At 48.4% G+C, this 22202-nt stretch overlaps 1 protein-coding gene across 1 annotated transcript in view; it reads left to right on the plus strand.

Moving 5' to 3' along the window:
* The first annotated feature begins 557 nt into the window (after positions 1 to 557).
* SETD2 (SET domain containing 2, histone lysine methyltransferase) overlaps positions 558 to 22202 on the plus strand; it is a 41084-nt gene continuing 19439 nt past the window's right edge. The window contains 12 exon segments of the mRNA XM_079300800.1: positions 558 to 626; positions 628 to 681; positions 4153 to 8501; positions 9393 to 9524; positions 11210 to 11338; positions 12513 to 12636; positions 13566 to 13643; positions 13875 to 13972; positions 15247 to 15373; positions 16777 to 16911; positions 17857 to 17985; positions 19276 to 19911. Of these exon segments, the coding sequence (XP_079156926.1) occupies positions 573 to 626; positions 628 to 681; positions 4153 to 8501; positions 9393 to 9524; positions 11210 to 11338; positions 12513 to 12636; positions 13566 to 13643; positions 13875 to 13972; positions 15247 to 15373; positions 16777 to 16911; positions 17857 to 17985; positions 19276 to 19911 (6045 nt within the window). The 5' untranslated portion in view covers positions 558 to 572.

Genomic DNA, 22202 nt, shown 5'->3' on the forward strand with positions numbered 1-22202 from the left:
CCTTGCTGGGGTGTGTTGGTAGGGCCAGGAAATTCCCTGACACCTTCCAGGGAATTGTGTTTCTGTTCCTTCTTCCTTGAGGAGAAATGTCTTCACTGTGGGATCAGAGCAAAGAACTTGAGAAAAGTGGAAAATTGGGAAAACCCAACTTGGCTCAGCATGGAGAACGATCCTAATTAATTCATTTTCAAGCTGCCAAAATAGGGATTAATTATGCAAATAGCCAGGGCAGATTCACAGCAGCCAGACCTTCATTAATAACTTTAATTTCTGTCAGTAAGAGGCAGAAACTTTCAGCTACTCAGGAAAGTATTCAAGTGGAAAGAATCCCAAATCCACCTTTTTCAATCACATCTTTGAAGGTTTTATTCCTGCAGCATGTTGGAATAATTTGAGACAGCACCAAGCCAGCAATTCTCTCCAAAAAGGTTTGCTCTGTCCTGATCCATGTGGGATTTTCCAGGGAATTTTGGAGCCTCCCAGCTGTGCTGTGCCCCCCTCAGAGCAGGGTTTGTGTCCAGGTGCTGTTGGTGTTTCCCTCACTCTGTGTCCCAAATCCATCCCCTTCCCAGATGTCCAGACTTGCATTTCTTGTTCCTACCTGGTATTCACACTTTCTTTTCCTGTTTTTTTTTTTCCATGTTTCCCTGGCTGGATTGCAATAGAGAAGAAGAAAATGAGGTGAGTAAAAAGCAATTCCATCATTCCTGCATCTCCTGTGAGCCCAGCTGGGTTGGTTTGAGACATTCCATGAATCCAGGGCCATTGAGGGGCTGGATAAAGCAAATGGATGCTTTTGTGGGATTCCTCTGGTTAAATTTGGGAAGGGGTGGGAGTAATTCCCATTAAATTTGGGAAGAGGAGCAGTAATTCTCATTAAATTTGGGAAGGAGGGGTGATAAATCTCAAATTTGGCAAGGAGGCACGATAATTCTCATTAAATTTGAGGAAGAGGGGCAACAATACTCATTAAATTTGGGAAGGAGGGGCAATTCTCACTAAATTTGGGAAGAGAAGCAATAATTCCCCTTAAATTTGGGAAGGAAGGGCAGTAATTCCCATTAAATTTGGGAAGGAAGGGCAATAATTCCCATTAAATTTAGGAAGGAAGGGCAATTCTCATTAAATTTGGGAAGGAGGGACAATAATTCCAGTATCACTTTTGCCACAAGCACATGGGTGGTGATGGCACAGCTTGGTGTGGGTTGATGCTGATTATTTAAAGCCTTAATTTGTAAAAATAATGAGTTTTGCTGCTTGTGACTCAATGAATTTATTGGGAAAAGAGAAAACTTGAAGGCCTGGGATAGATTTTAATCTGGTTTTGGAATGAGAGTTGTTAATCATTTTGGATGTGCTTTTTTTTTCCATTTTGGGAAATACTCCCTTTCTGTAAAACATGAGAGGAAGGAGAATTCCTCTTCTCCTGCAGAGCTTTCCCTGGAATTCCCACCTATTAAATTTACCTGTAGAGTGTGTTTCAAATTCTGGAAATTGTGTTTTGTTCAAATTGTTGGTATTTAAGGAAGAAATCCCTGGAAGGGTGAACAGATGAGGGGAAATATCCTGGAATGTGGCAGCTCTGCTGAGTGGGCTGTGGGGAGGAATGGAAATGGGGCAGCTCTTTCTTGCCTGCAGATCCCATATTTGGGAAAAGGTGGATCTATCCAAACCCCTTTATTCCCATTATTTCAAAGCTGTTGTGCTTGAAATTAGAAGGACTTTGATCAAAATGTTGACATTTATAATAATGGCACCAGAGTTGTAGCAAGAAATGTTGATTTCTTGAATTTCCAATATTTTAACTGTACATTAATTGATTTATTATTTACAATTAGTATGATTAAAGAATCCAATCCCTGATAAGAATTTGGGTTCAGATCTGTGGAGATCCTTCAGGTTGGAGAGGAACCTGCTTGCTTCTGTTGTCCCATGTTGGAGTAAAAGAAAAAAAAGTGGGAATTTCTGGTTGTAAGGATATTAATTGATCCAGGAAACCCCCAAAATTCTTTTCCCTCATACTTCAGGAGGCTGAACTCCTACAGGAGGGTGTTAATTTTGCCCTTTGTTCTTCCATCAATTAATTGATAAAAATTGTGGATTATTCCCAGGATCACTTTTCATGTGTGGATCCTGTGGAAAGCAGGGATGGCATTTTCAGCAGGACTTTGTGGAGATGGTTGTGAGTTGTAGTGAGAGGAGCCCATTTCGGAGCTGGAGATGCTCCTTTTTTTCCAAAGTCAATGTTTTGGGTGCCCTTTTAGCCATGAAACTCTTTTAAAATTGTCCCTGGAATGTCCCCTCATAAAAAATACGAATTTCAAGAAAATACTTTTAGGTTTTGCTCCCAGTTTTCCCACAGTGAAGGGAATTTGCTGCTGCAGATCCAGAGTGGGTCACCAGAATGAGTCATGGATAGACCATTAAAAGATGCACACAATGAAATCCCCAATGTGTTGGAAAAAATAATTTTTTTTGGGATATGTGATGTCCCATGGTGCAAAAACCCCCAGGATTTCCAATCCACCAATGTCTCATTTAATCATTTACTGCAGTGCCTTGAGCCTGGGCAGCTCCATGTTGTTTTCCATGAGTTAAAGGATAACAAAATCCTTAATAATTCACAGGGGGCTGTAGGAAACTGCTGCTCCTGCCAGAAATGTGCTCATGGCACAGCTACAGCTGCAAAACCTGGCTCTGGACAATTTGGATATGATTCTTTCCCTTGGAATTAGGGTGAACACACAAAATGGAGTTTCCAGAGAAGCTGTGGCTGCCCCTGAATCCCTGGAAGTGTCCAAGGCCAGGTTGGATGGGCTTGGAGCAGCTTGGAGTAGTGGAAAGTGTTCCTGCCCATGGCAGGGGTGGAATGGGATAATCCTGAGGGTCTCTTCAACCCAAACTGTTCAAAATTCCACAATTCTGATGCAATTTGGATTTTTGCAGATAAAGATTATTGACAACAAAGCCCTTTTCCCACTTGATGTTCTCCAGGATTTTATTCCTGGGACACAGATAAGAGCTGAGATTTAAAACAGAGGGAGAAATGCCCAAATGGGTGAATTTTTGTGTGCTCTGCAAGTTCCTGGGTTTGGGTTCAGAAGGTGCTGAGTGGCTCCTGGGCAGGAGGCCAGAAGCAGAGGCAGAACCTGCTGGTGGGAAGGACACAGAGCTTGGAGCAGTCGGTTGATCCAGAGGTGACGGAGTCATCGTGCACCACTGGCTCCTGATGGGAATTCCTGGGGAGCTATTAATTAATGCTGCTCTGGTCCTCAGCCTGGGAACTTGCAGGAATTAGTAATGACCAGGAGAAGGCTGTTGGGGGAGGTAGGAAAGGATGGGGTTTAAATTCCTGCTGTAATTGTTGGTCTGATTTATGTTGGAACCAAATTCCACAATCCCAGAATGGTTTAGGTGGGAGGGACTTTCAGGATCATCCAGTGCCACCCCAATCTATGGCAGGGACACCTCCCACTGTCCCAGGCTGCTCCCAGCCCCATCCAGCTTGGCCTTGGGCACTGCCAGGAATCCAGGGGCAGCCACAGATTCTCTGGGAATTCCATCCCAGCCAGGAATTCCATCCCAATATCCATCTATCCCTGCCCTCTGGCAGTGGGAAACCATTCCCTGTGTCCTGTCCCTCCATCCCAGTTCCTCTCCAGCTTTCCTGGAGCCCCTCCAGACCCTGGAAGGAGCTCTGAGCTCTTCCTGGAAGCCTTTAGCACTGGAAAGCTGCATCCAGGTAGAGTCACATGAAAACTAATGCACTTTAAGCTTAAAACTCAGGGTCTTTTTTAGCCTGGGACCACAGAAACAGCATAAAAAACCAGTTTTGCCCTCAATTAACTTTGCAAGCTGAACTCTCTTTTTTTAAAAAATAGGAATTAAATGATAAAAGGAGTTTGAGCTTGGTCATTAATAAGTGAGATAAAAAGCCTCAGCCCAAACCTCAGAGGAGGTTTAGTTTCAAGCTGAAGAAGTCTGAGGGATTGATTTTTTCAGGACAGAGCCGGGCAATGAAGACAGACCCAGGGTATGCGTTTCTCTCTTATCATCATGAAAAATTCACCAGGTGAAAGAAAACGCTGCAGAGCTGAGTTCAAACCCCTCAAAATCCAATTCCTCCAACTGCATCTTCTTTTTCTTCCACAGGGCAAACCTGAAACGGTGCCGAGAGCTGGTTTTATCAAAGGCCCCGTGTTCAAAGGCGTCGCCTCGAGCCGCTTTTTGCCCAAAGGCACCAAAACCAAGGTTAACCTTGAGGAGCAGGGAAGACAAAAAGTGTCTTTCAGCTTTAGTTTAACCAAGAAAACTTTACCCAATCGATTCCTGACTGCTCTGGGAAACGAGAAACAAAATGAAACTCCCACCCCTCCGGCGGTTCCCCTTCCCACTGATTTTAACCCCAAAAATAAACTGGACCTGGGGGATGCCGCCGGTTCAGGCGAGGAATCTTCTCCTCCAAAGCCGAAGGTAGAACTGGGGAAGATTCATTTTAAAAAACATTTATTGAACGTCACGGCAAAGCCGCCCCCGGCTCCGGCGGCACCGGTAACGGAACCGGTGGCCGTGGATTTCCCCCCCACGCCGCCGCCTCCCCCGCCGCCGCCACCGCCACCGCCGGCGTCACCGGTGCCGGTTCCCGGCGCCACGGCCCCGCCGGTGCCGCCGATGCCGGCGCTGCTGCTGTCGCCGCCCGGCGAAGCCGAAGCCCCGGTGCCCAGGGAGGCGCCGGAGCCGGACGCCAAGCAGGATCCGACGTCGCGCGGCTCAGAGGAGCGCGCGGCTCAAACCGCGCCCGAGCAGACGGAGATCACCCCGCCGAAGGAGGATTCCCATATTGGGAAGGAGGATGAGGTTTCCGACGGCTCCAAGGGTGCTGCCGCCTGCTCCCGGAGGCAGGGCGCCAAGAGGAAGTTCTCCCAGTCGGACGGCGCGCTGCAGGGCTCCGAGTCTGACGAGGATTCCGTGAGGACCTCCTCCAGCCAGCGGTCGCACGAGCAGAAGATTTCCAGCACGGAAAAGGAGAGAGATGCCAGACGGAGCTCCACGTCCCTCCGGGGCGATGACGCGGGCAAGTCCTCGTCGCGCTCCAGGTCGGACAGGGATGAGAAGTACTCGAGCTATTCCAAATCGGACAGAGACTCGCGGTACTCATCTTCCCGCTCCCGCTCGGACAGAGAGAGGAGGCGAAGCCGGTCTCATTCCCGTTCCCGCTCCGACCGCAGCTCCCGAACCAGCTCCTCCTACTCGAGGTCGGAGCGCTCGCATTACTACGACTCGGACCGCCGGTACCACCGGAGCTCCCCGTACCGGGAGCGGTCGCGGTACTCCCGGTCGTACGCGGACAGCCGGGCGCGGGAGAGCTCGGACTCGGAGGATGAGTACAGGAGGACACATTCCAGGTCCAGCGACTCCAGGCGTACGTCCTCCCACTCCTCCTCCTCCTACAGAGACTCGAGGTCCTCTTACTCCAAGTCGGACAGGGACAGCAAAGTGGAATCGTCTCACGCCGACGTGGACAGGCGAGGGAGGTCGTCTTCGAAAGCCGATCGAGATTCCAAAAGGACTTCTGAAAGTGAAGTATCCAAAAGGTGCTCTCCCCTCGATGAACTGGGCTATCGGAAGGGGACATCCCATTCCAAGCCCGACAGTAATGTGAATTCCTCCCGCTATAAATCCACCCCTTCCAAGGCCCCCGCACTAAAGCCTGATAAATTTAAGAGTTCTTTCTGTTGTACAGAATCGATCGAAGAAATCAAGTCCAAGTCTAATTCTCTAGATTTAGAGACCTCTTGTGTAAAGAACAATGAGATCAGGGTGTCCAGTGTGAAAAAGTTGGAAAGGGAAAAGACAGTTTCTCCGTTAAATCAGTTCAACGATTCTCCTGCTTTGCCGAAGGCCGACGAGTCCAAGGCGGGTTTGGCGAACTCAAAATCCGAGGAACTTGCAGCAAACGAAGGCCATAACAGTGTTAAGGAGCAAGAAAACTTCTTAAAGGCAAAGCACGATCCCTTAAGGGCATGTTTCCCCACGGAATCGAGTGTGAACGGCTCCCCGGAGGGTCAGGATGAGCATCTGGCAGCTTCCAGTGCCTCCAAAGCAGAGGACATCACCGCGCCCTCTGACCACGGCCCGGGTCGGTCGGAAGCGTCCCCTGCCATCGAGACGAGCCCGACAGATCCATTGCCATCCAATGGGTTTGAGAGCACGGATGTGTCCCAGGAGCAAGAGCTGGATGAGTCCCGGGTCCAGTCCAGCGAGTGCAACAGCCTGTTCCGGGAAGGGGAGGCTCCAGATCCGCAGCAGCAGCTGGAGGAAACCGCCCCTCTCCCTGCCGTGAATGTAGATCCTACTACAACTGTCCTTAAGAAATTGGATGAGGAGGTGACTCCGTGTGACAAAACCAAAGAACCCATTTTTTGCTTCATTTCCGATGATGCCACCCCTGGTTTGTACCACTCGGAAGTGGAAATCGAAGCGGAGCCCGCGGATTTGAAAGTGACACCCGAGACTTTCCTGGACGTGCAGGTGGAGCCGCAGACGGTGACGTGCGATTACGAGAGCACGGAGGATTCCCATTCCAAATGTGCCGGGGAGGATGAGCATGGCCATCCTTCCCATAGAATCAGCCTGGCAGTGGAAAGCTCGAGCAGGGATTCCTCCCAGGATGGCTGTTCCCAGAGGCTCCAGTCGGATCATGCCATGCCAGAGGAAAGTGTCTCTTCCAAATGGGACGTGCCCCCGCCGGGTGTGTGCCAGGAGCCGCTCCAGCATTCGGAAGCCGAAGAGATGCTGGAGTTGGATGCTCAGCATGTTGATCTTGGCTCAGCAAAAGGCAAGTTGTCGTTCCAGAATGAACATTCCTACTATTCAGAAGTGCCACTGGAGCACCGTGGCAGAGGGGCCGTGGAAGAAAGTGCTGTTTCCACCGAGGGAGCTGAGCTGGAGGAGCCGGCTGTTCAGTGTCCCGGCGTATCGGCCGAGAGGGATGAGGGAAACGAGCCCTTGGTGGCCTCAGCTTTTCCAGACGCTTTGTATCCCTCCTCTGATGTCATCATCACTGCAGAGGACACGGAGATGGTGACCCAAGCCCCGACGTGCGACAGCAGCGGCAACGCCTCGGAATTCATTCCCGCCGGCCACGACGATTATTCCGACATGGGGGACAGTGACAGTGAGAGGGGCAGCGAGGACAGCGACACGGAGGACTCGGATTCCGATGATGGGACGCCACGGAAGAAGCTCCAGTCGGTTGTGGTGGTTCCCAAGAATTCCACCATAGCCACGGAGGAGAACAGCCCGGGCTCCTCCCGGAGCAGCCGGCGCTTCTCCGACCACTGGGATGACGAGCGGCCCGAGCCCAGCAGGCCTTACTATGAGGAGAGGACAGAAAACATGGGGAGTAAAGGAGGTGCCCAGGTGGAGAGCAGGTGTTCTCCCAGAGGGATGGAGAAGAGTCCAGCATCCTCCACGGAGCTGAGCAGGAAGGAGGCGGAGGAGCTGCGGGCGGATCCGTGCCAGGCCCAGAGCGACGGCGTGGACAGCACGAGCCAGGCGGACCTGGCGGCCGATTCCCACGGCAAACCCGGCACGGAGGAGAGGACGGTGCTGCCGGATGTGGTGGCCGTGGGAAGGCCCATGGAGGAGCAGCCCTTCTGTGTCCCAGAGAGTCTGGAAAGCACCGACACATCCCGACACCAGATGGGCTCTTCCAAGCCTGACAGTCGGCAAGGGCAGGGCGGGAACCAGTCCAGCCTGGGAGACTGCTCCAGGCTGGATGGATTCCGTGCCCCGGGGGAGGTGGGTGCTGTGGGCTGGGAGTTCTCCCAGTCGGAGAAGCCCAGCAGCACCTACCAGCAGCCAGACAGCAGCTTTGGGGTGTACTCAGGCTACGTTTACCAGCCGGGCTCGGGAGCCTATCCCAGCTCCCAGAGCTACTGGCAAGGCAACGGTTACTGGGATGCCAGGACAGGCAGCAGAGCCAACGTGGTGAGCTACGAACGCATCCAGGGGCAGGTGCCCGATTCCCTCACCGAAGACCACGAGGAGTTTGAAGAGGATGAACGTTGGGATGAGGAGTGCAAGCCCCGCTTTCCCAGCCCCTCTGGAAAATCCCAGATGCCTGGGCAGAAGGAGAAGGGCTCGGTGCAGGCACACGAGATCAGCAGCAATTCCACCAAGGAGCCGGTGCCGGGCGGGGAGAAGAAGGAGGAGGTGAAAACTTTGGAGAAAAACGAGGTGAAGGAACGAGGCCCACCAAAAAAAAGGAGGCCGGAGTTGGAGAGCGACTCGGAGAGCGATGGTGACTCCGGGGAGAAGAGGAAGGGGAAGGTGGAGGGGGAGCAGGTGGAGCCAGCGCCCCAGGATTCCTCCATGGTGGGCAGGTTGTGCATCATGGATGATTTCAGGGACCCCCAGCGCTGGAAGGAGTTTGCCAAGCAGGGGAAGATGCCCTGTTACTTCGACCTCATCGAGGAGAATGTCTACTTGACAGAGAGGTAACTGCTGCTTGATCTTTGTTTTAATTCCCTGAGCAAGTTTGGGGTTTAAGTTCCATTTGATTCCAGGAGGGTTGGGTTTTTATGGCCAAATTAGCATCTTAAGGGAGGGGCAGGGATGTTGCATTCCCCACATTTGGCAAAGCCACTCCAGCTGAAGAGAATCCTCCAGTTTGGCCCAGACAGTCCCAAGTGCTGAGGAGAGCTGGAAAATGGGAGGATCAGAGGGAAAGGTTGATTAATTTATATCCTTTTTATAGCTTCACCAGATCCTGTTTAATGTCCCCAAATGCCAGCTTGTTCCCTTTCTGTTGGCACAGGGAATTCTGTCAGGTGTGGGAAAGCTTTATGGCAAGCAAGGTGCTTTTCCAAAGCTTTTGGTTACTTCCATGTTTTATTTATCATCTCACAGGAGCTTTTTTAATCCAATGGCCATAATCTGTTTTTTTTATGGATTTTTTTTGCCTTGTTGGGATCCACACTCCAGAGCATACCTATATCCTTCATGGAAGCTAGAATGTGAATGCTCTGCTTTTTCTCTAACTCTGATTTTCTCCTCTTTTTCATCCTCTGACTTGACAGCGAAGCAGAGGCTGAAGTAACCAAACCCTCCAATTTGCCTTATTAAAATATGGAAGTCCAAATAAAAATGGACAGGGAGGAGAAAGAAAAACCAGCTAAATATCCTGGAAATTCTCTTTAAGAAATCTTTTATCATCACAAAGTCATCACCAAGTGTCCTTGGTTCTTCCTGTCTCTCCCAGCGATTATCCTAGGCTTGTCGAGAAATTTATTTTCCATTTTTTTCCAAAACCCACTGCTAAGCACTGAGGAGGAATTTCCCCAGCTGGCTGCTGTCTCACCCGTATTTCCACACCTTGGCTCCCCCAGGAAGAAGAACAAATCCCACCGGGACATCAAGCGGATGCTGTGTGAGTGTCCCCCCCTGTCCAAGGAGGAGCGGGCGCAGGGGGAGGTGGCCTGTGGAGAGGATTGTCTCAACCGCCTGCTCATGATCGAGTGGTGAGTCCTGGGCTGGCCTGGAGATGCTCTTCAGGGCACCTGTCTGCTCATAAAGGCAGGAGCTTCTCTTTGAAATGGAGAATAAACCCCCTCCCTCCTAATTATTATGATTTTGAAATTAAGGAGCGCTCAGGCAAAGATATGGGAATTAGGAATAATAGTTCTTTACTAGGAAAATTAAAATAGCAATGCAGTATTACAAAGAACAATCCCAGCCCTGCCAGAGTCAGAATCCAAGCTGGCACAGTCAGTCAGTCAGGGTGGTGGCACAGTCCCATTCCATGGTGCTGCATCCTCCTGCAGGGGCAGATGTGGCTCAGCTGGAGCAGTGCTCCTGGAGAAGGTGCAGTTTCCTCTGAAGCTCCAGGGATGATGTGGAAAGGTCTGGCTTTCCTCTGGAATCCAGTGGAAAGAAGGTTCCTTGGTGTCCAAAATCTCAGTTTTTCTCTGGGTAGGAAAGGCTTGGCTCCTGCCCTGGCTGGAGCATCTCCCAGTGGGATGATGGAATTTTATCAGTCATGCACTGGGACTCAGTGGCCATGAACAGGAGATATCTCCTGGAGGGAGGATGGGCTGTGGGAAGATAAAGATGATTGCCCAGCTGGTTTAAAGATGCCCATTAGCAGAGAATGTGTGCCAGGAGATAAAGATCACTGCCACACCCAGTTTTTAACAATGGCCCATTAACAGGAGATATCTCCCACAGTGATAAGAATTGCTGCCACACCCAGTTTCTAACAATGGCCCATTAACAGGTGATACCTCCTGGATGAAGGGTGGGTCATGGAAAAGATAAAGATGATTGCCCAGCTGGTTTAAAGATGGCCCATTAGCAGAGAATGTGAGCCAGGAGATCAGGGGCACTGCCACACCTGGATCCAACAGACAGTGACAGAATTCACATTTCTGGCCACATCAACCCAACACACTTGGGAACCCCTCAGATAACTCAGGAATTCCTGGGAGGGGGCAGTGAAATGTCTTTGCTGTGACCTTTGGAGCTGCCAGCAGAAGCTGTGGCTGCTCCATCCCTGGAAGATTTCAGGGGTTGGATGGGGTTTGGAGCAGCCTGGGGTAGTGGAAGGTGTCTCTGCCCATGGAATGAAATCATCTTTGAGGTCCCTTCCCACCCAAACCATTCCATGATTCCATGACTTAAATCTGTGGATGATCTGCAGGAGTTCAACCGTCACAATCTCCTGGATCTCCTTTCCCCAGAGCCTCTCCAGCCTATGGCTGGTGTCTCCTTCTCCCTCTGGAAGAGGTTTGCTGCTCCATGGGAGCTGGAGGCAGAGACAAGGTGCTTGGTGGGATTCCCCCCTGGCACAGGGATTGTGGAAGGATTAGAATTACCTGGCAGAATCCCAAGTTTGCTTTTATCTCATAGATCAAACCTAGGGCAGGGAATATCTTGAAGGAATAACCCCCAAAACAAGGGGAGAAGACCCCAGAAATACAAAAATACAGCAAGATCAGCATTCTAAATATTTTTATCTCCCAAAAAGAAACGATCTGCATTTGCACGTGTACAGTCACGTGCTGTGCTTTTTATAGCAAACCACATTTGAAGGTTTCACAAGGAACTCACAATGATTATTTGGGATTTATTTCCCATCAGAGCCCTTTCTGCTGGCTCTGTTTTCCTGCTGGGAGTTGATTTGCTCTGCTCTTTCCCCTTCCCTCAGCTCTTCCCGCTGCCCCAACGGTGACTACTGCTCCAACCGGCGCTTCCAGAAGAAGCAGCACGCTGATGTGGAGGTGATCCTGACTGAGAAGAAGGGCTGGGGGCTCAGAGCTGCCAAGGACCTGCCATCGTAAGCCTTCCCTCTTCCCACAGCCCTTCCCCACCTTTTCCCTCCCTCCTGAAGGGACAAGGGTCTGTGGGGTCTGGATTTCCCTGAGAGGAGATGGGATGAGGTTCTTCCAGCTCGTGCTTGTGTGTCTCTCTTCCTCTTTGGCCTTTGTTGTTTGATCTCCCACTCTGGTTTTGCTCTTCCTGGTTTCCCAACAGCCTTTCCATGGTTTATTCCTGGGATGGATCTGCCTGCCCTGTCTCTGTCCCTACTTTACTCCAGTTGTGTCTATTCTGCTCCCAGCTCTGCAAAAGTTCTTTCCCTGAGTCCTCCTCCCGTTTGGACAAGAAGATCCTCAGGGGATCTTTCCTCCTGTTGTTTCAGGGTTTCCTCCTGTTAATTCAGGGTTGTAATTCCAAGTGCTGGTTTAGGTGAGGCCAGGAAAGGAGAGAAAAGTGAGAACATTGAGGCACAACAGAGGATCAGGATTGGGAGAGCAAGATGAGGTTTACTGGGAGAAAGGAGCACCCTGGAGTGCTCCCAGGAAAGGGAAGGGGCTGGAGTCCCAGAAGGGGCTGAGGGAGCTGGAAAGGGGCTCAGCCTGGAGAAAAGGAGGCTCAGGGGGAAATTCTGGCTCTGCATAAATCCCTGACAGGAGGGGACAGCTGGGGGGGACAGATTCTGCTCCAGGGAACAGGGACAGGAGGAGAGGGAAGAGCCTCAGGCTGGGTCAGGGGAGGCTCAGGTTGGAAGTTGGGAAAATTCCTTCCTGAAAAGTGTTTTCCAGCCCTGGCCCAGCACCCAGATAAGCTGTGACTGCCCCTGGATCTCTGGAAATGTCCAAGGATGGGTTGGATGGGGCTTGGGGCAGCCTGGGACAGTGTGAGGTGTCCCTGACCATGGAATGGGACAATCTCAAAGTTTCCTTCCAACCCAAACCATCCTGTAACTCTATGAATATACCAAATATATAGAACAAACCCTGCTCCAAGGGGAGCTTCATCCTTCTGTCACTTCCCATGTGACAGCATAAAATCCCAAATTAATCAGAATTCCCTGAAATTAAGGCACATTTTATTGCTACACCACCAGGCTGGGAGTTGTGTTCAGAGAATCCACCTCAAGAGGGATAATTTTATGTTTATCAGTGGGTTTTTTTTTTTGCAAAGAAAATTGATGGTTTTCCTTCTTGCAGCAACACTTTTGTCTTGGAATACTGTGGGGAAGTTCTGGATCACAAGGAATTCAAGGCTCGGGTGAAGGAATATGCCCGGAACAAGAACATCCATTATTATTTCATGGCCCTGAAGAATGATGAGGTGAGCTGGCATTGGCTTTGGGAAAAGCTGATTTAGCTGGATACTGCACCAGCTCCTTGGGAACCTGTGGAGCAACATCCTGAAAACATTGGGAATGTTTTCCTGAGGAAAGGAAACTTCCAGCCTCAGGATTTTTTAACCCATTTCTGAATTCCAACAAAATTGTGGCAGCTTGAATGTATCCCAGTGTCCTTCCAAAGGAAAAGATGGAGCATGGGTCATTGTTCACCCTTTATGGGTTCCCAAATACACCAAAAATCCACATTTCCTTTCACATTAAACTCTGTGAAATTGGGATGTTTTAAGCTGGCAAAGTCCCTCTGTGCAGGATTGCCACTGGAATATTTATATATGGGGTATCCTTAATTATTTATGGCTGCTTCAGCTCTGTGGGATGTGGAGCTGTTCCCTTTGCCTGAGAACAAGGGGGATAAATAGAAATTCCATCTCTTATTCTCCTTTGTCTCCTGTCAGGAGTTTTTGGGTCTGGGGAGTGTGAGAGAAAAGGAGCTAAAAATATTCAGAGTGATTTTTTCTGAGTGTTTTTCCTCCTAAAAGAAGGATTTTTTGGGATTCTTTGTGTGATTTTAAGTGTCATAAAGGAGCATTTCCAGTTATAAAAGGAGTTTTTATTCCTGTGGTGACTTTTCCCTTGGAGTATGAGGCATGTGGGAGAAAAATTCACTGTCCCAGCCCCTCGTGGCTGTATCAAAAACAAAATCCAAGATCTGCATCCAGCTGGAGAACTCTGGAAAATCAGGAGTTCTATACCTAAAACCTGTTTTTGTGTCAAATTAAACCCCAATCTCTAAAATAAAGATGGAGAATATCAAACAAAGAGTGGGAAAGGAGCTGATTCCTGCATGGTTTGTGTTTGGAGCTGTTTCCCAGGAATGAGCTTTTCCCTTTTATTTCTTGTTCCTTCTCAGATCATCGATGCCACCCAGAAAGGAAACTGCTCCCGCTTCATGAACCACAGCTGTGAGCCCAACTGTGAGACCCAAAAGGTAAAATGCTGGATCCAATCCAGCAGCTCCTCCCTCAGGAGAGCTCAGAGTGAAACATTTTCCTTCTTTATTTCGGGAGTTTTTGTCGCTGTTGTACCAGTGACACGAGAACAGCTGGGTTGATTCAAACCAGGCTCTTTGCTGGGTTTAAAACTCCCCAGTGCTGTTTTTCCAAGGAAAATCAGACCTGCAGTCCAGGCTGGAATAACTCCTGGCATCTTTTTTCCCCAGTGGACTGTGAATGGGCAGCTGAGGGTTGGTTTTTTCACCACCAAGCTGGTGCCATCAGGCTCGGAGCTGACCTTCGATTACCAGTTCCAGAGATACGGGTACGTCCCTGTCCCTGCCCCAGCCATCCCACCTTCCCTCCTCCCCAGCCTTCCCTTTCCCACAAAATTATCCTCCATGCTTCTTCCTGCCTGATTAGTAATTAGCCAAGCTCCAGGCTTTGCAATATTCCTCAAGAATTCCTCTTCTTCCCTTCCCACTGCTGTTTTAAGGAGCTGAAAAAGCCCCTGGAGAGCTCATCCCCTCTCCCTGCCTAATCCAGGGCTGCAGGGAGAGCTGAATTTGGATCCCTGGGCTAAACCTGAGCCTAAGATTCCTCCATTACTATTTGGGGAAATATAACTTGATGAACATCCCTTCCTTTTCATTCTTGATCCTTCCCCAGGTCCTTCCTGTAAGCAGGAATGAGTTTTTAGTTGAATTTTAAGATGATTCCTCCTTCCTGGAAATTCCTGGAATTGAGCTTTTCTGCTTCTTACCACTGCAGAGCCACGTTCCTCCAGTGGGTTGCACAAATTTAAAATAAAACCTTAACATTTTCCCAAGAAAATTGTGGAATGGAGTTTAAAATGGATGGTGTGTCAAGTGAGAAATACAGAGACTTTTGGTAGAAATATTCCTTGGGAATTGTATTTATTATATTAATTATATTCATTATATTCATTATATTCATTATATATGCTATATATGTTATATAATATATGTAACATATATAATATACATGATATATTTTATATATTGTATTTATTATCCATGGCTGAACATCCAAAACAGATTTTCCATGTGGATTTTGCTGCTTCCATGAATCCTGAGCTCATTCTTTATCCTATTTTGAGCTCTAAAATTCAATATAATAATGATAATAAAAATAAAATATAATAAAATATATATCAATATATAATAAAACACTGAATAATATTGGATAATATATTATAAAATAATGAATGTATTATAATATTCATAGCTATATAATGCTATGAAATGCAAGCTTCTCCTTATGGATGTCTCCTTACGGATATATGTAGAATCCTGAGGATAAATTCCTTAGGAAAATCATGATGGCAAGGTGGAATAAGAAGTTGTCAGCCCCACCAGCTCCACCTTTTCCTTTGTGGATCCTGGTTCTTGACCTGGGGGTGAGGCAGCCTTGGCTTTGCACTGCCCCAGCTCAGGATCATGGGATCTGTGTAGGAAATAAAGACTTTATTTGGATTTTGCAGGCAGAGCCCTTCCCTTTCCCAGCTGCTGCAGGTGGAGGGGTGGCTGTGGGTGGTGCTGGGCTGTTGTTGGATCTCCCTTTGTGTCTCCCCCACAGCAAAGAGGCTCAGAAATGTTTCTGTGGCTCCTCCAACTGCCGGGGGTACCTGGGGGGGGAGAACAGGGTCAGCATCCGCGCCGCGGGGGGCAAGATGAAGAAGGAAAGATCCCGCAAAAAGGACTCGGTGAGTTCAGCTCTCCCTCAGTCCCAGGGCTGCAAAATCCCTCTGGCATCCCCCAGCCATTCCCCAGCACTGCCAGGGCCACCCATGTCCCCTCCAGGGATGGGGGTTCCACCAGCAGCCCTTTCCAGGAAGGAATTTCCCCAATACCTGAGCCTCTGCTGGCTCAGCTGGAGGTTTCCTCTCATCCTGTCACTGCTCCTTTGGGAGATGATTCCTGATGGCCTCAGGGTTCAGCCTTTTCCATGGATATGTTAAATTGTGGAATTGATGATCTTGGAGGTCTTTTCCAGCTCCAGTGATTTTATTTCACAAGGCTTCTCAAGATTTGTGTTTTCCTGGATCTTTAGTTATATCCATATTTCCTTTCTCCTGGTTATTCAAAGTCCCACCAGAGTGACTTCTCCAGGTCCAGTATTTGCTCATCCCTAGCTAAATCCCACCATAAATTCCATATAGATTTAAAAATTTGGATTGTTGCCCATGGTTTATAAACATTGATGAAGGATAACCAATATTGGCTTCAATGTTTGGGCATCACCTGAAATTTTTGGCAGCTCCAAGGGCAGAGTTTCTCCATCTCCAGGTTGGGAGGTGGAATTTTAGAGACAGCACATGGAATTGCAGGGATGGGTTCACACCATATGAAAAAGTGCACAGAATCCAGAGCAAGAGGAATTTTTCTGGGTGAAATGTGTAAGAACCTGCATAGGCTTTTCTCTAATTCCTACAAACTGTAATTATTCCATCCTTGAAGTGACAAACTTCTATTCATATGGAGAAGATTTATTCCTAATTCTTTTGGGAAATTTAAAAAATGTCAGTTTCTTTTTGATTTGCTATATCAGAGAGTGAGGAAACCAAGAAATAATTCCTAAATAATTTATAAAGACTGAGGAAGCCAGGAAATAATTCCTAAATCATTTATAGGGTGTTTTAAAACACCAATTAGTCACTAAATGAGAGGGTGATATTCTACTGTCAGAGAGTGACAAAATCAAGAAATAATTCCTAAATCATCTTTGTAGAGTTAGGAAGCCAAGAAGTAATTCCTAAATCATTTATAGGGTGTTTTAGAACATAATCAGTCACTAAATGAGAAGGTGATATTCCAGTGTCTGTGTGGAGAGGGAATCTCTAGTTGTAAGGATTATAATCTGTTCCACTTTACAATCCATGAATCATTATAAATTGATAAAGAATTCATACAATTCAGAAGATAAAGAATGAATTTGACTTTCAATTAAAGATAATTTCTTAGAAAGAAAAGATAAACTCACAACTGGGAGAGTTTTGATGCAACCACCTGGAATTCCCAGCAGAGCTGAAATGTGCCATTCCTTCTGGACAAGGGAGGTTGGGGAATTGCCTGGGCTGAGCCTGAGGTGTTTGCTTTGGCTGTGCAGGTGGATGGGGAGCTGGAGGCTCTGCTGGAGAATGGGGAGGGTCTCTCTGACAAAAACCAGGTGCTGAGCTTGTCCCGCCTCATGGTCCGGATTGAAACCCTGGAGCAGAAACTCACCTGCCTCAAACTCATCCAGGTGAGCATGTTGTTCAATGAATCCTCACAGGAGGAGGGGGAATGTGGGAGGCAGGTTTTCCTGCATCCCAAACTCAGCCAAACAGCTCCAGGATCTATTTTCCTTCAGTTTTGTTCCCCAGTGTGAGCTGTAGTGGTTGGGATGCTGCTGCATCCCTGCTCCAATCCAGTCCCAGTCTGGGGTTTCTCCTTTGCCCCCAGATCACCCCAGAGGGACATGAGGTGATTCAAACCCTGGTTTTCTCTGAAGCAGCCAAAGAGAGATTGCTGGAGATGGTTTTCTCTTGTTCCAAGGATTGTTTATTATATTTTATCTCAGGCACTTTTTGCCTGGCCAGCAGGGTCTGCTCAGCCTGGCATCCATGGTGGGATCTGCCTGCTGAGGGCAGGGCTGATCTTATATAGTTTGTACTGTGTATTACATGTTTACAAAATTTTCCCAATACAATACAATTTTATTCAATGATCCAGCCCTGACCCCATCCAATCCAAGAGTGCCAACGTGTCACCCAACACAGATGACATGGAGAAGAAGGAGCAAAAGGTGTCCACCCCCCAAATTCTCCATCTTGGCCACGTGTCCCTTATCATAAACATTCCAAAAAAACCTATTTATACATTCTGAAGGTCTAATTTACACTTTACTGATTTTGGTAGCTTGTTTCCATTCTCTTTGTGCTGACAACTTCCCCCAGGGTTGGAATTCAGCACCTGTGACACCAGGGTCTCACTCAGGAGTCTTTGAGACCCTCACCAGGGGGATTTGAGACCCCCAAGGAGGCCAGGGGTACACCCTGGGCTCCCACACAATCCCAGCAGCTGCAGCCACTCAAATCAGCTTGGGCTGCTCAGGTGCTGGGTTGATGGCTTTGCCCATGATGCCAGGGGAGCAGTTTTCCATGTTTTTGCCTGTTGTCTCTGACTGTTGCCACCTTTGTCTCTCCAGAACACGCACTCGCAGTCCTGCCTGAAGTCCTTCCTGGAGTGCCACGGGCTGTCCCTGCTCTGGATCTGGATGACAGAGCTGGGTGATGGCAGAGGAAGCACTGCCAACAACCTGAAGCTGCAGCTGGAGGTCAGTGATTCCCTGGGATTGGGAGAGTCCTTAATTTGGGAAAAGCCCTTTGAGATGGAGTCCAGCCATTCTCCAGCACTGCTGAGGTCACCACTCACCCTTGTCCCCAAGTGCCACATGCACAGGGCCCTGAAATCCCTCTAGGAATGGGGACTCTGGCCTGTGCCAGGGCTGGCCCAGCCCTTTTTGGGGAAAAGGGTTTTGGCAGCTTTGCAGAGTGCTCAGGATCACGAGGATTTTCTTTTCCTTCTGTTTTTTTTTTTTTTAAATACAAATCCGTGCCAAGTGTTCATGGAAAACAACCTCAGGTGCCTCAGAACTACAGGCTGAAACTTCTGCCCTCAGGCAGATCCATAATAAACGGATGGAATTTGCTCCTGTGGTTTTCCTTAGACTCCTGAGGCAGATTCCATGAGCCAGACTTAAAGATTGTTGCTGTTCATTGTGTGCAGGAGCACAGGGATTCTGAGATCCTGACAGTCTGAAGTGGAAATGAAATGTTTCAATTTTCCATAAGCAGTTTGGGATTGGATGCCCAAAGACATCTGGAAGTTCAAGATCACTGAGTCTAAGCTGTGCCTGATTCCCACTGTAGTGGTTTAGATTTGTCAATTTTAATATATTTAAATTTTTTTTGCTCGCTTCAAAATATAAATTTCACAGAGACAGACCAAATCCTCCAATTAGTTTCCTAAACCAGCCTCTGATTAGTCCCATCAAGTCACAAAGGAAGTTCTCAAGAAGAAAGCTTCCATAAATGCTCTTTTCTAAGTGCCAATTAACACAAAACCGGCACACCCACCTTGTCCCCAGCCCACAGCTCCGAGTGCCACCTCCAGGTGTCACAGGGATGGGACTCCACCACCTCCCTGAGCACCCCATTCCAATATTTAACAACCCTTTCCATGAAGAAATCCTTCCCAAAATCCCTCACTCATGGCCTGTGACCATCATTAGATTAGATATTTAGATTTTAGGTGGGATACTGGGGAGGAATTCTTGGCTGTGAGGGTGATGAGGTTGTCCAGAGAGGTTGTGGGTTTCCCATTGTGTCCCAGGCCAGGCTCGATGGAGCTTGGAGCAGCCTGGGCTAGTGGGAGATGTCCCTACCATGGCAGGAGGTGAAATGGATGATCCTTAAGATCCCTTCCCACCCAAACCATTCTGGAATCCCACCATCACCTTGATATCCCAGAATTAATTCACCCTGCGAAAATCAAATTATTCCAAGCCCACCACAGCTTTAAATCCTGCTGGCTCTAACAACACCCTTCTTATCCTTCCCCTTAGATCATGAAAACCCTGGAGCTGCTGCCCATCCCCACCAAGAACATGCTGGAGGAGAGCAAAGTGCTGCCCATCATCCAGCGCTGGGCGCAGACCAAGGCGGCCGTGCCGCAGCTGAGCGAGGGCGACGGATACTCCAGTGAAAACACATCCCGGGCACACACCCCCCTCAACACCCCTGAGCTGCTGGCCAAGCAGAGCCTGGAGGGGGACACTGACACCCCCAAAAAGCTGGTGTTCCGCAGGCTGAAGATCATCAGTGAGAACAGCATGGACAGTGCCATCTCGGACACCACCAGCGAGCTGGAAGGGAAGGAGGGCAAGGAGGATCTGGAGCAGCTGGAGGCAGCTCCAATGGAGGTGGCAGAAGAGCAGCAGCAGCAGCAGGATATCAAAACTGCTGTGGAGGCATCAGTGGAGAGCAGCAAACCTGCAGAGCTGGAGGCTGAGCCTGAGGCAGAGGTCAAGGAGAGCAATGGGGCGAAGCTGGAGGAGCCCATGGCCATGGAAACACCATCACAGGATGAGGAGGAAGGAGTTTCTGATGTGGAGAGTGAAAGGAGCCAGGAGCAGACTGATAAAATGGTGGATGTGAGCGACTTGGCCAGCAGGCTGCTCGACAGCTGGAAGGAGCTCAAGGTAAGAGGCAGCTCTGTGCAGCACCTGGAGCTGAGGAAAATGTGCATTTGGTGGTGGTGTGGTGTAAATGGGGCTGGTTGGTTGTCTTGTTGGTCAGTGTTTGTTAACTAAATGGCATTTTCTACACAAAAAGTGCTTTCTGTATAAATCCTCTGGTGCCAGCTGCTCTGGGTGTGACCTGAGAAATGTCCTGCAGCTGGTTGGGTTTGGACACACCTCAGTCATCCCCTTGTTTCTTAGACTGTCCAGGGAAAGGGCAGCTCTGAAGGATTGAGATTCCCATGAGCATTTGGCTGGAAGTGACCCAGATCCCTCAGTGTTGAGACAGATTGATGTCTGTCTGCTCCTGAATTCATCCTCACAAGTGTTCAGTGTTACTCCTAAATGTCCCATCCCTGGAAATGTCCAAGGTTGGACAGGGCTTGGAGCATCCTGGGGTAGTGGAAGGTGTCTCTGCCCATGGCACAGAGTGGAATTGGATGATCTTGAAGGTTTTCCCCAGCCCAGCCATTCTGGGATGCTCTGAATTGAGTTATCCCAACATCCCCAGCTTTTCCTGTCCTTTCAACCTCTGCTTTTCATCTGCATCTTGTGGAGCAAGTTCTCTCAAAGGCAGTGCTGGGTGTTTGCAGTTGGAAATGCCCAGATTTGGGTCTTATTTGGGATTTCAGTGGTTTCACTCCCATCAAAGTGTTCTGGAGCAAAAACCTCTTCAAGAGAAGGGCTTGGTGCCTCTCTCCCCTCTGGAATTGTGTTCCTGTCCCATAGGTGGCCAGTGGCATCTGCAGCCAACAACTTCTTTTTGCTGGGATGTAGGATGACATTCCAGTAATGGTTCTAAACTAAAAGAGGAAAGATTTAGATCAGTGGTGAAGAAGGAATTAATTCCTCCTGTGAAGGTGGGGAGGCTCTGGCACAGGTTTCCAGAGAAGCTGTGGCTGCCCCTGGATCCCTGGAAGTGTCCAAGGCTGGGTTGGAGCTTGGAGCAACCTGGGATAGTGGGAGGTGTCCCTGCCTGTGGCAGGGGGTGGCACTGGATGTCCTTTAAGGTCCCTCCCCATCCAAACCATTCCATGGTTCTGTGGATCTCACTGCACTCAACACTTCAGTCATTCCTTGAGTTTCTTTGGGAGCCCTTCACTGCTCTGCTGCTCCTGTAGGATTGCATTCCATTTTATTATTTTTATGATTTTATATTCCTTATATTCAAGGGCAGGAGGGCTGGGAGCCTCTTTGTAAATCCAAACCCAGTGATTCCTGAGGATAAAGCAGGAATTGAAGGCTCTGCCACAATTCCAGCTTGGTGGGACTTGGAGGCTCTTCTGCCCTTCTCTTAATCAACCACCAGCCCAGCTTTAATTACTGGAAGTAGTTTTAAACAAATTTATATTTTCTGATGCATCATAGATCTAAGGAGTTTATTTATTAATTGACTTTGATAATGAGTAATGATTGGAAGAGGCTAATTAAAATAATGAGTGTTAATTGTGCAGCACTGGTGCAGGTGGAGGAGACCTCACCTTAAACTTTGCTTGTGCCATTCCTGGAGCTGCAAACACCAGGATTTAGAAATTCAGAGATTCCCAGGAGAAATCAGAGACCTTTTACCTCAGTCTGAATTTTTCAGGAGGATCAGATACTCCTGAACATTCACAGATTTTGGACACAACAATTTATGACACAAATCTTAGAGGGGGAAGAAGTGAGGCAAAACACATTTCTGTAGAGAGGTTGGGTTGTGATTTGGTGTTTTCCTTCTTTTTTTTCCAAGTGGATCTGATCATTTACCAGATTTGAATTTGCAGACTCTTGGTGTGGTTTTCCTCTCAAAGTGACACTGTCAGGTTGAATTTGTGGTTAAATTGGGAAAAGTCCTTTTCCATCATTTCCAAGAGAATTGTTAAGGTTGGAAAAGATTTCCAAGATCAAGTCCAACCTGTTTTAAACTAAAAGTTAAGTCAGGCCTTAGTCCTGCTCTGCTGTTGGGTATCCACACTGAGCTGCTGCTTTGGAGTTCCCTTTCAAGCTCATGTGCACAGAACAGCACAGAGAAAACAATAAAATATTAATAAAATGTGTGAAATTTCACAAAACTCCCCCAAAATGTTGGTTTGAGACCAAATTTGATCTGATGGTGTCTCTTCATCCCCAGGATTTGTGTTTTCTTTGGAGCTTGGAGAAGCTCAGCTTGGGAATCTGCAGAATTTTGTTGAAGTTGTGGTTGGACCATGGAGTCCTGACACATTCCCATGTGGATTCTCATCCTCTCTGTGTATTTATTAATGAACTTC

The sequence above is a fragment of the Erithacus rubecula genome (genome assembly GCF_903797595.1).
Source record: "Erithacus rubecula genome assembly, chromosome: 3".
Classification (NCBI taxonomy): Eukaryota; Metazoa; Chordata; class Aves; order Passeriformes; family Muscicapidae; genus Erithacus; species Erithacus rubecula.